The 12,088-nt window shown below is 53.3% G+C and overlaps 1 protein-coding gene across 1 annotated transcript in view; it reads left to right on the top strand.

Annotated features, from left to right (window-relative positions):
• The window catches only part of LOC144942690 (activated CDC42 kinase 1-like), a 192,014-nt gene that overhangs the window by 56,436 nt on the left and 123,490 nt on the right, over positions 1–12,088 (top strand). Inside the window, exons 2-5 of the mRNA XM_078869517.1 lie at positions 5,185–5,403; positions 8,493–8,645; positions 9,768–10,081; positions 11,583–11,709. Of these exons, the coding sequence (XP_078725643.1) occupies positions 5,185–5,403; positions 8,493–8,645; positions 9,768–10,081; positions 11,583–11,709 (813 nt within the window). The remainder of the gene's footprint in view (positions 1–5,184; positions 5,404–8,492; positions 8,646–9,767; positions 10,082–11,582; positions 11,710–12,088) is intronic.

Genomic DNA, 12,088 nt, shown 5'->3' on the forward strand with positions numbered 1-12,088 from the left:
CTCCTCCCTGTGCTGTTGGCTGCTCATTGTCACGTGATCACAACATCTGGGGATAGCTGAAATGGAAGTTTGCGCCTTTCGAGAACCGCGTGTCGTGCGTCATGGGCACCGATCGTCGCGTAAATTCGGCAGGCCCCAGCTCAGCTTGCTGCCACGCACGGCACTGCGGGCACCCCCAGCGGGCCAAGTGTGCAACTCCACGAGGTCTCTACCCTCACACTGCACCTCTGATTAGCCCCCTCGCCTCCGATTGGCACGGTTCGCTACGTACGGCGCGGAAGAAGTTCAACATACACGCACGCATACATAGGTACCAGTACGTTGTCCTTAAAATGTCACTTCTTTTGTGTGACGATCTTGCTGCTGCTGATGCTGCTTCGGCGGTGGTGCGCAAGCACAGTTAACAATGAAATTCAATAGCACTGTGGCCTTAAAAGGAAATAATTTACATATAATGGGCGACGTTTCGGGCAATAGCCCTTCTTCATTGCACGTAGTTACATGTCTGGTAACTCGGGAGACCACACCTGGGCGGCTGTGTGCCGATGGCCGTCTCTTGTTCTACAATAGACGTTTTTTGGGTGGGATCGCGTAAATATGAATGTGTCATTAAACCTGCCAACACCCGACGCAGCCAGTTTAGTAAGGTTTCTCACATAAACGACACATGCCAAGTCGTTACTAGTTCAGCACACCGGTGTGTTGGGGTGTAAACCCATTACAACATTCACAATTCGAGTAGTGTACAGTTTTGCCTGTAATTACAACAACCAGCATCATCAGGCAACAGCCAGAATTGTGAAGAAATCCTCTTTCGGTCTTAAATGGAGAGATAAGTGTGATGTTGTCACTGTGAGCCTATGTCACACATGGTATCTCAATTATTTGGGTATCTTCGTTGTCTAGGGTAGAGTTGAATAACGACAGCAAACTCGTGGACACCATATTCGTTTTGATATCGTCGCATGCAACGGATTGGTTGAGCACACTAAAAGCCAGAATACCGGTCATTAAGATGCAACTTATACTGTTACGAAGGTATTGGTATTCATCGAAAAGCGATTCAGGCAATGCTCTGAATGAAAAATCAATCAACATAGAACAACCCAATATCAAACAGTAGTAAATGTGTAGTATGCACGACTCATAACACTGTTCGGCGAAAACAAAAAGTCATGAATTGACAAACACTCCGCTCGGCTCTGGGTCGCCCTGCTCTCCGAAAGATTACACTGTGTAACAATTTTTAGTTTGTTCCTGGTTAGTAAGTGTTATTTCCTAATTGCTTATGCCTCAAAAGTACAGAAAATGGCCATTATTCCCCACGAGCTTGGCTTTTGTGACCAGGACAGTGATATTTAGAAATTTACCTATTTTCCAGAACATTCCAGATTGATTCAGTGCTGAATAAACTTGGAGTAACTTCTAGAACATTCTAGAACATTCGAGTAATATAAATAGTATAAATACAGGGGACTTAAGCCCACCAGTTAAGTTTAGTTCCAGCTGCCGAAGTGGAAACATATCTGCATTTTTCTAAGATGGCATCAAGAAGCTGCAAGCATCCGGCAGACGCATTTTGCTATGTCTGCGGCCAATTTATCAAGACAAAAGCGAAAAAGTACTCTGTGGAAGCATCTGCTAAGATGTGTGAGGCCTACAAGGCATATTTCGGCATGCCTGTTGGGGATCAAGACAAACCCTGAGCACCTCATTTCATGTGCGAGCAATGCAAAAAAACTTCGGAAGGTAAGATGGACAAATGTTGCTCGGAATTTTATGTTATAAGGTTTGTTAAAATATTTAACATTGTAAAAGTTTATAATATTTTTTTTTACAATTTTCAATGTTATTGAAAAATAATATCATATATGAAAAATGTTGCGAGAATCTCTTACACATTAGTCATGGGTAAAATAAATTAATTTTTATAGGATGGTACAGAGGGGAAAAGAGAGCCATGAAGTTCGCTATCCCAAGAAATTGGCAGGAACCCACTGACCACTCAAGCAACTGCTACTTCTGCATGGTTGACCGTTCCCAACGTCGGACTGGCAAGAATGCACCTGCTATCTGTATCCGGACCTTCCTTCATCCATCGCCCCGGTGCCACACTGCTATGAGCGCCCCGTACCCACTGCTCCGGAGAGAGAGCAGCCGTCTTTAGAAGAGAGCAGCAAGTCAGAGAGCGAGGAAGACGTAGATCCAAATGAGCTGAGGAGAGAAACCCATACAACCCCAACCAAAACGACCTCAACGACTTGATCAGAGATCTTGGTCTCACCAAGTCCAATGCCGAGCTTTTGACGTCGATGCTCAATTAGTCGCAGATCAGAGGAAGCATTACCACATTTTTGCAGCTTCTTCACCCTTCAAGATGGGATCTGCTTCTGCCACAATGTGACCAGTCTGTTCGAGGCAATCGGAATCGCCTGTAACCAGAATGAGTGGCGCCTCTTCATTAACAGCTCATCCAGGAGCCTCAAAGCCATGCTGCTGCTCTATAATGGTAACAAGTACCCGTCTCTTCCCCTGGCTCACTCGGTGCACCTCAAAGATGATTACAACAGCATCAATACCTTGCTGGACGCCTTGAAGTATGATGAGTATGGCTGGGAGGTCATCGGAGACTTCAAAATGGTGGCATTCCTGATGGGTTTCCAAGGCGGTTTTACCAAGTTTCCCTGCTATCTTTGCCTTTGGGACAGCAGGGACACCAAGGCGCACTACTACAGGCGGGACTGGCTACAGCGGACCGAGTTCTCTGTGGGGAGGAACAACGTCAAGTGGGAGCCACTGGTGGACCCGCGGAAGGTGCTGATGCCACCACTGCACATCAAATTGGGCCTTATGAAACAATTTGTCAGAGCTGTAGATAAGGAGTTGGCAGCCTTTATGTACCTTCAAGACTTCTTCCCTAAGCTGTTTGAGGCAAAGGTCAAAGCCGGTGTCTTCGTTGGACCACGGATAAAGATCCTGGAGTGCAATAAATTCCCCAAGAAGCTCACTAGTAAGGAGAAATCGGCTTGGAACAGTTTTGTTGCAGTGGTTCGTGGCTTCCTGGGCAATCACAAGGTCGAAAACTATGTGAAGCTGGTTGAGACTCAGGTGAAGAATTACGGCACAATGGGCTGTAGGATGTCCCTCAAAGTCCATATGCTTGATGCTCATCTTGATCAATTCAAGGAGAACATGGGAGCGTACTCGGAGGAGCAAGGCAAGCGCTTCCTCCAGGATATACTGGACTTTGAACGCCGCTACCAAGGACAGTATAAGGAGAACATGATGGGAGACTACATTTGGGGGCTGATTCGTGAAAGTGATTTACAGTATAATCGTAAATCTCAAAAAATTACTCACTTCTAAATCTTTTGTAGTAATTTTTTTTGCTATACATTTCCACTTGATAAGCCACTTCAAGATATAATTTGTGGCCAGGTCGCTTCTGAAAAAGAGCTATATAGCTCAGTGGGCCTTACCTGATAAAATAAAAAATAAACAGTTTAGTTTAAATTTGCAATCCCACAGAGGTGCAATGAATTGTGTTTGCAGGGGTGCGATGTTAAAACCATTGTGTATGACATCATCAGCCATGTTCACTCCACTGCTGGATGAAGGTTACCTCCCTGTCACCCCCCTCCTCCCCCCCATCACCATCTTCCGAGGTCCTGCAGTGTGACAATCCATCGCACTCATTACACACACAAAGTGCTCGCCACAAATGAACCATAGTACCTTGCTAATCTCGTCAAGGAGCATACAACATCACGCTAACTCTGGTCAACCTCGCAGCAGCGGCGGCCTTTGTCTGGCCATCGAACAAAGACGGTCTCACAGCATCGCGCGCTTTCCAATGCGTTTCTGCGGCCGTCTGGAGCGCTATTCCGTCCGATCTTAGGAAGCCACTCGGAGCTGTGCACTTGCACATCATCCAGATTGAAAAACTCATTTCTCTAGAACTGATTTTTAGGTTTAGTTTTTTGTCCAACCCCCCGCACTTGCGATTAGCAACGGTTGGCTACGTATGGTGCGAAAGAAGTTCATCATATATATTTATTATTTTTAAGCTGCTCAGATCAGTTCTTGAGGAAGCCCCCGGCATATCGTCGGACATGGTCCCGTTCACCACGCGGGCGGTACATCCTGAAAACGCATCGCAGAGACGCACAGCACCAGAAATTGCACCGCACGTCCGTGCGACGTACGCACGTACGTCGAGCCTACGTCGAGGTTTTCTTATCGCTCGCGTTAAGTTGTTACTGCTGTCATCATGAACGGGCGGGCGGCACGCTTTTGTTTTGAAAGGCGATCGGTTGAAGTGAAACCTCATCCTCGTTCTGTGGCAGCAGCCAGGCCCACACAGAGGCAGCCGGCGAGTTTGTCCATGCGGCCCGCCCACCCGCCCGGCCTCTTGCGGTGTCTGGAGCCTTCAGGGAGGGAAGCAAACGTTCTCTCTTATTTCTGCTTGGGGTGTGCGCACGTCCATCCCCTTGTTGATGGTTCTGTGTGTGGGTGGGTAGAGCCTGTGCGTGCATGTGGCTGTGTGTCTGTGGGGAGTGGTAGTGTAGTGGCTAGCGTGCTACGCTACAAACCCGGCGGCTCGAGTTCGATTCCCGCTTATGGCCAACATCGGTGACGATTATCCGAACCGGTCCTGGGCCTCTCCTGGGTCGACTCAGCCTCAAATAAGTACCTGGTTTCAGTGTGTAAACATTGCCACTAGGGAGACAAAGGCGGCCGGGCGTGGTGTTGGCCACCCACCCCCTCGTGTGTCGTGTCGGCCTTCATAGGTGCTCACGAACAGCTCTTGCCCCAAAAGTCTGTTAAGGCTATACGGGGGATCTTTGTGTGTATGCGTGCATGTGCAGTTGGCATAGTAGGGAGCACAGGTGGTCATCTAAGTCAGTCATCCGATGACACCTGGGCGTCTTCCGTGACCTCCTTCGAGTGGGCCTTCGACACACTTCACTTGGCCCCAAAGTGCACCCAGCATGGCACAAGCGCCGTGGTGACGTTACTGCCAGGAGATGGTGCCGGGCCTGTCGCAAACAGACACGCTCAGATGTCACCCGCGTGACAGCCGGACCGTGAGATATGGAAGCCAGAGCCTTGACGACGGCGGATCGGGGGTCGTTAATTTCCCGCGATGGCTTCTCCACACCACCGCTCGGCGGGCGGCCGCAGGTTCAGATCGTCCAGAATCCGGAGCGGCCGGGACGCGAGCGCAGCACCAGCGGCACCAACGGCGCCGCCGCCGTGCCCCCCGGCCGCCACTGCGAGCGTGAGGCACCGCCTCCCGGCGCGGCCCTCTCGTGCATCATCAGCGAGCAGCACGTGGAGGTGGGACCGGCGCTCGGCGGCGCGACGATCACCGGGTGCTGGAGGTGTGGCGGCGCGAAGCCGGTGGGTCCCCTGTAGTACTCCCTGCCCAATAGAACCCCCTGCCCAATAGAACCCCCTGCCCAATAGAACCCCCTGCCCAATAGAACCCCCTGCCCAATAGAACCCCCTGCCCAATAGAACCACCTGCCCAATGGAACCCCCTGCCCAATAGAACCCCCTGCCCAATAGAACCCCCTGCCCAATAGAACCCCCTGCCCAATAGAACCCCCTGCCCAATAGAACCCCCTGCCCAATAGAACCCGCTGCCCAATAGAACCCCCTGCCCAATAGAACCCCCTGCCCAATAGAACCCCCTGTCCAATGGAACCCCCTGCCCAATGGAACCCCCTGTCCAATAGAACCCCCTGCCCAATGGAACCCCCTGCCCAATCGAACCCCCTGCCCAATAGAACCCCCTGCCCAATAGAACCCCCTGCCCAATAGAACCCCCTGCCCAATAGAACCCCCTGTCCAATAGAACTCCCTGCCCAAGAGAACCCCCTGTCCAATAGAACCCCCTGTCCAATAGAACCCCCTGCCCAATAGAACCCCCTGCCCAATAGAACCCCCTGCCCAATAGAACCCCCTGCCCAAGAGAACCCCCTGCCCAATAGAACCCCCTGTCCAATAGAACCCCCTGCCCAATAGAACCCCCTGTCCAATATAACCCCCTGTCCAATAGAACCCCCTGTCCAACAGAACCCCCTACCCAAGATAACCCCCTGCCCAATAGAACCCCCTGCCCAATGGAACCCCCTGTCCAATAGAACCCCCTGCCCAATAGAACCCCCTGCCCAATAGAACCCCCTGCCCAATAGAACCCCCTGCCCAATAGAACCCCCTGCCCAATAGAACCCCCTGCCCAATAGAACCCCCTGCCCAATAGAACCCGCTGCCCAATAGAACCCCCTGCCCAATAGAACCCCCTGCCCAATAGAACCCCCTGTCCAATGGAACCCCCTGCCCAATGGAACCCCCTGTCCAATAGAACCCCCTGCCCAATGGAACCCCCTGCCCAATCGAACCCCCTGCCCAATAGAACCCCCTGCCCAATAGAACCCCCTGCCCAATAGAACCCCCTGCCCAATAGAACCCCCTGTCCAATAGAACTCCCTGCCCAAGAGAACCCCCTGTCCAATAGAACCCCCTGTCCAATAGAACCCCCTGCCCAATAGAACCCCCTGCCCAATAGAACCCCCTGCCCAATAGAACCCCCTGCCCAAGAGAACCCCCTGCCCAATAGAACCCCCTGTCCAATAGAACCCCCTGCCCAATATAACCCCCTGTCCAATAGAACCCCCTGTCCAATAGAACCCCCTGTCCAATAGAACCCCCTGCCCAAGAGAACCCCCTGCCCAATAGAACCCCCTGTCCAATGGAACCCCCTGTCCAATAGAACCCCCTGCCCAATAGAACCCCCTGCCCAATAGAACCCCCTGCCCAATAGAACCCCCTGCCCAAGAGAACCCCCTGCCCAATAGAACCCCCTGTCCAATAGAACCCCCTGCCCAATAGAACCCCCTGTCCAATAGAACCCCCTGCCCAATAGAACCCCCTGCCCAATAGAACCCGCTGCCCAATAGAACCCCCTGCCCAATAGAACCCCCTGCCCAATAGAACCCCCTGTCCAATGGAACCCCCTGCCCAAGAGAACCCCCTGCCCAATAGAACCCCCTGTCCAATAGAACCCCCTGCCCAATAGAACCCCCTGTCCAATAGAACCCCCTGCCCAATAGAACCCCCTGCCCAATAGAACCCGCTGCCCAATAGAACCCCCTGCCCAATAGAACCCCCTGCCCAATAGAACCCCCTGTCCAATAGAACCCCCTGCCCAATAGAACCCCCTGCCCAATAGAACCCGCTGCCCAATAGAACCCCCTGCCCAATAGAACCCCCTGCCCAATAGAACCCCCTGTCCAATGGAACCCCCTGCCCAATGGAACCCCCTGTCCAATAGAACCCCCTGCCCAATGGAACCCCCTGCCCAATCGAACCCCCTGCCCAATAGAACCCCCTGCCCAATAGAACCCCCTGCCCAATAGAACCCCCTGCCCAATAGAACCCCCTGTCCAATAGAACTCCCTGCCCAAGAGAACCCCCTGTCCAATAGAACCCCCTGTCCAATAGAACCCCCTGCCCAATAGAACCCCCTGCCCAATAGAACCCCCTGCCCAATAGAACCCCCTGCCCAAGAGAACCCCCTGCCCAATAGAACCCCCTGTCCAATAGAACCCCCTGCCCAATATAACCCCCTGTCCAATAGAACCCCCTGTCCAATAGAACCCCCTGTCCAATAGAACCCCCTGCCCAAGAGAACCCCCTGCCCAATAGAACCCCCTGTCCAATGGAACCCCCTGTCCAATAGAACCCCCTGCCCAATAGAACCCCCTGCCCAATAGAACCCCCTGCCCAATAGAACCCCCTGCCCAAGAGAACCCCCTGCCCAATAGAACCCCCTGTCCAATAGAACCCCCTGCCCAATAGAACCCCCTGTCCAATAGAACCCCCTGTCCAATAGAACCCCCTGTCCAATAGAACCCCCTGCCCAAGAGAACCCCCTGCCCAAGAGAACCCCCTGCCCAATAGAACCCCCTGTCCAATAGAACCCCCTGTCCAATAGAACCCCCTGTCCAATAGAACCCCCTGCCCAAGAGAACCCCCTGCCCAATAGAACCCCCTGTCCAATGGAACCCCCTGCCCACTAGAACCCCCTGCCCACTAGAACCCCCTGTCCAATAGAACACCCCTGCCCCCGGTGAGGTTGCCCCGTGAAGTTGCCCCTGGTGAGGTTGCCCCTGGTGAGGTTGCCCCGTGAAGTTGCCCCTGGTGAGGTTGCCCCAGTGTGCACCCCCAGAATCTGTGTGCCCCCCACGGGAAGGGATGATGGGCAGCGATCGAGAATGACAACGGAGTAGCGGCCGAAGGGGGTAACGCGTCCGAATGCACGTCCGTCGCAGAGATGGAGCAACGAAATTGGCTCGATTGGATCGTCGCATCGCGGGATCGCGAGGGACGGGGACACTTTGAGGAAGCCTTCATCCAGCCGTGCGTAGATCGTGACCGACGATGACTGACTGACGACGACGATGATGATGATGTGTAACGTGCAGACGAGCGTGGCCGTCACGCTGCTGCCGCCCTCCGCCGTGTCGCACGCGGACGACCTCGCGGCCTTCATCGCGCACGTGAACGCGCTGCGCACGCTCGAGCACCCCAACGTGCTGCGCTTCTACGGCGTGGTGCTCACGCAGCCCCTCACCATGGTGAGTTCCATCCCCTCACCATCGCTCACCGATGTGCTCGTGTTAAACGATCGCATTTCCCAAGCGGGAACCTCTGAAGAACGAGGCTTACGATTCAGTCGGGTTTTTCACGGGTAAAATAAATACTTTAGATGCCAAGGGGAGCATCACCAAAGATCAACTCTCAAAAGCCATGCTGCGTTCGTCAGTTCCATTCCAAATTAACAACCACCGGAATGCGATGTTGGCATTTGAGCACGTGGGCCATATAGCCCCGATACGTGTTTGAGCCCTCGAGGTGAAACTGAATTTTAAAAATCGTAATGTTGACGGTGGGATCACAAGAACACGCACTTACGCACGGGTATGTGGGGATTAGGTATTCCTGGTTACGGTTATACCTCGATATGCGTTCTACAAAAGTTTTGGATTTATTGCCAGTATTTTGATGGTAAAAATTAATTGAAGTAATAATTAAAATCGCTAAATAAATCGCTAAATAAATAATAAATGTGTCCATCTCCGGTACTATAAAAAAAGAATACATTTTCATTTCTTCACTGTGTTTCTTTTATTCATGTCAGTTTTTTATGATACAGTAGAAAGAATATTTTTTTCCAATAGAAATTGTCTATGTTTACTATATGAATGGTAAATTATGAAGTGTTCTAAGTATGAAACTACGTTATGAAGGCTGGAAACACATCCTCACGGTACCAATGTTATAAGTCATTCGATATACAAAGTTTCGGTATACGAACGAAACTGCAGGAACGCATCTGCTTTGTATATCGACGTATTCCTGGATACTGTGAATTTCATTCTGAATGTGGAATTTCCACCGCTGGCTCAAGGCCTTCGGCAACGCAATGTCCGATCCACAAATACGAAGGAGACATCACGGCGATTCACTCCGCTGCTCCTGACGCTGCTGTCTGGTCTCGACGACCTGAATGTGAAATTGTAGCCGTCACTCTGCATCTACACCAGCGGCCGTACGACAAGAAGAAGCGGCGTTGAACCCCGCGCGACGATCTCTTGAGCGCAGGGGACCGCACGACGTTTCACGGAGGCGCTCGTTTTGGCCGCGCTGACGACAGCGCGGTTGCCGGCCGGGCCGGGCGGTGTTTCCTCCGGTTTCAGGTGAGTGAGCTGGCGCCCCTCGGCTCGCTTCGGGATGCCCTGCGCCAACGCCGGTGCAACCGCCCTCCCGCCGCGAGGCCGCAGCCGCCGCTGCTGCTGCGCCTGGCGGCGCAGGTGGCAGCGGCGCTCGCGTTCCTGGAGGGTCGCGGCTGCGTGCACCGCCTCCCCGCGGCTCGCCGCGTCTTCCTAGCATCGGGCGGCGAGCTGGCCAAGCTCGCCGTCCCCGAGGCGCCGTCGCGGCCCCGGCCGCGCGGCGCGGCGCCGCCGCGGGGCACCGGGCGGCGGCGCTGGTGGCGGCCGCTCCCGCACGGTTGGTGCGTCGTCGCTCTCCCTTACCCCCCCCCCCCCTCCCCGAGTTGTCGTAAGGCGTAGAGATGTTTCGCGAAGGTCGTTCGTCGTCTCGATTTTCACCCCGATTGGGCACCTAGTGGAGGTCGTGGGTTCGATCCCGACCCTGACGCCTGATGTATATTTGGAGTTTGTGCGTGCATTTTATCTGCGGGTGCTCCACTTTTTCTCTCCACATTTTGAATCGACACGCGTTTAAAGTATTTGGCTACAGCTATAAATTTGCATGTGATAATATACTTCGTTGAGCTATCATTTGTGGCCAGGTCGCCTTGGAAAAAGAGTTCCATAGCTCCGTGGGTGCTTACCTGGTAAAGACATAGTTTAATAGTTTATCATTTTTAGATTGCGCGGGTGGGCAGACGCGGGCCGCTGCGCCCCACGCGAGGGCGTGGGGGTGGAGTGGACGTGCCTCGGCTCGCTCGTGATGAGCCCGCGGTGAATAACGTTTTGAGCGTAGCGGTCGAGGGAACGGCTCTCGCTTCCTTACGTAGTCTGTCATACTCTCGATTTAATCGGTGTGATGTAATGTTACGGGAGAAGAACAACACGGCCATGTGGGAAAGGGTGGAGCGAACTAGACTTCTACCAATAAAACTAAACTATTTTTTATTTTACCAGGTAAGGCCCCGCTGAGCTTTGTAGCTCTTTTTCAGAAGCGACCTGGATACAAATGATAGGTCAACGAAGTGGCTTGTCACATGGAAATCTATAGCAGCAAAATACGCATGTTGTTGATTCTATATGTGGAGGGAAAAACCAGAGAACCCGGAGAAGAATCCACACGACCACGGGGAGAGAGACGCCGCAAACTCCAAATATACAGCAGCAGCAGGCGTCAGGGTCGGGATGGAACCCACGACCTCCCGCATACCAGGCGAGCTAGTTAACATCTCGTTACCGCGGCACTTTCCCCATCCCATCATCAAGATGAGAGGAAGTCGCTCGGGTCTTGACAACGCGTGTCAGAGTTCCGCGAGAGGCGTGGAGCGGGGTAGAGACAAGGCGTTACGGGATTCGTACGGCCGTGACGCATGCCCGGACGAGACCGAGCGGGGAATCTGAAAATCGCGGAATCGCCCCCACAGTCACGCGTCTTCAGCGCCCATCGCCGTGTTAATTACAAGTTTTCATATAATTTTTTTTATTTCATTTTGACAAGAGCCCGGTGTACAACGGGTGAGCAGTAAAAAGGGGGGAGGGTAGTACAGAAATCTCGAAGCGGGATGCTCACGGGGTTGGGGGAAATGGAGCGTGGTGGGCTCCGCTAGGGTAGGCCAGAGAAGGAAAACCAAAAAAGTTAATGAAAAAAAGCGGGGGGGGGACGGGGGGGCACGTGACAGATATTTAACATCATTGAGCGACCTCGGCCAACGGGCAGGAGCGGAGGTCAGCGTGGCGAGAGAAGGTGGGGGGGTTGTGAGACGCTGCCGCCCCTCCCCCTGCTGGACTCTGGCCGGCCGGCAGGTGGGCGCCGGAGACGCTGCGGAGCGGCACCTTCTCCCACGCGAGCGACGCGTGGACCTTCGGGGTGCTGCTCTGGGAGATGTTCACCGGCGGGAAGGACCCGTGGCAAGGCCTCTCCGTCGCCAAGGTGACGATTCGCGAGCACCTCGGCCGCTGCTGCCTGGAATCCTCCTCCTCTTTGAACTTCGTGCGGTTCAAACTCTGCTGCTGCCGCTGCTGCTGCTGATGTCCTTGCTCGCTTCAACACTTAAGGCCCCCTTTGTGTTCGCGGATATTTTTATTTGATTTCTATCCCCCCACCGTGAAGCATCTGGTTGCATTTAAGACACGATTGTACAAATGTCAATTCTATTCCCTTTTTGGGGCGGTGCAATTTCTGGTGCTGTACGGCTGTGCGTCTCTGCGATGCGTCTTCATATGGTCCCGCGTGTTGATCGGGACCAGGTCCGACGTTTTACTCCACATGCCGGGGGCTTCCTCAAGAACTGATCTGAGCAGCTTAAAAA

The sequence above is a fragment of the Lampetra fluviatilis genome, chromosome 28, assembly GCF_964198595.1.
Source record: "Lampetra fluviatilis chromosome 28, kcLamFluv1.1, whole genome shotgun sequence".
Classification (NCBI taxonomy): Eukaryota; Metazoa; Chordata; class Hyperoartia; order Petromyzontiformes; family Petromyzontidae; genus Lampetra; species Lampetra fluviatilis.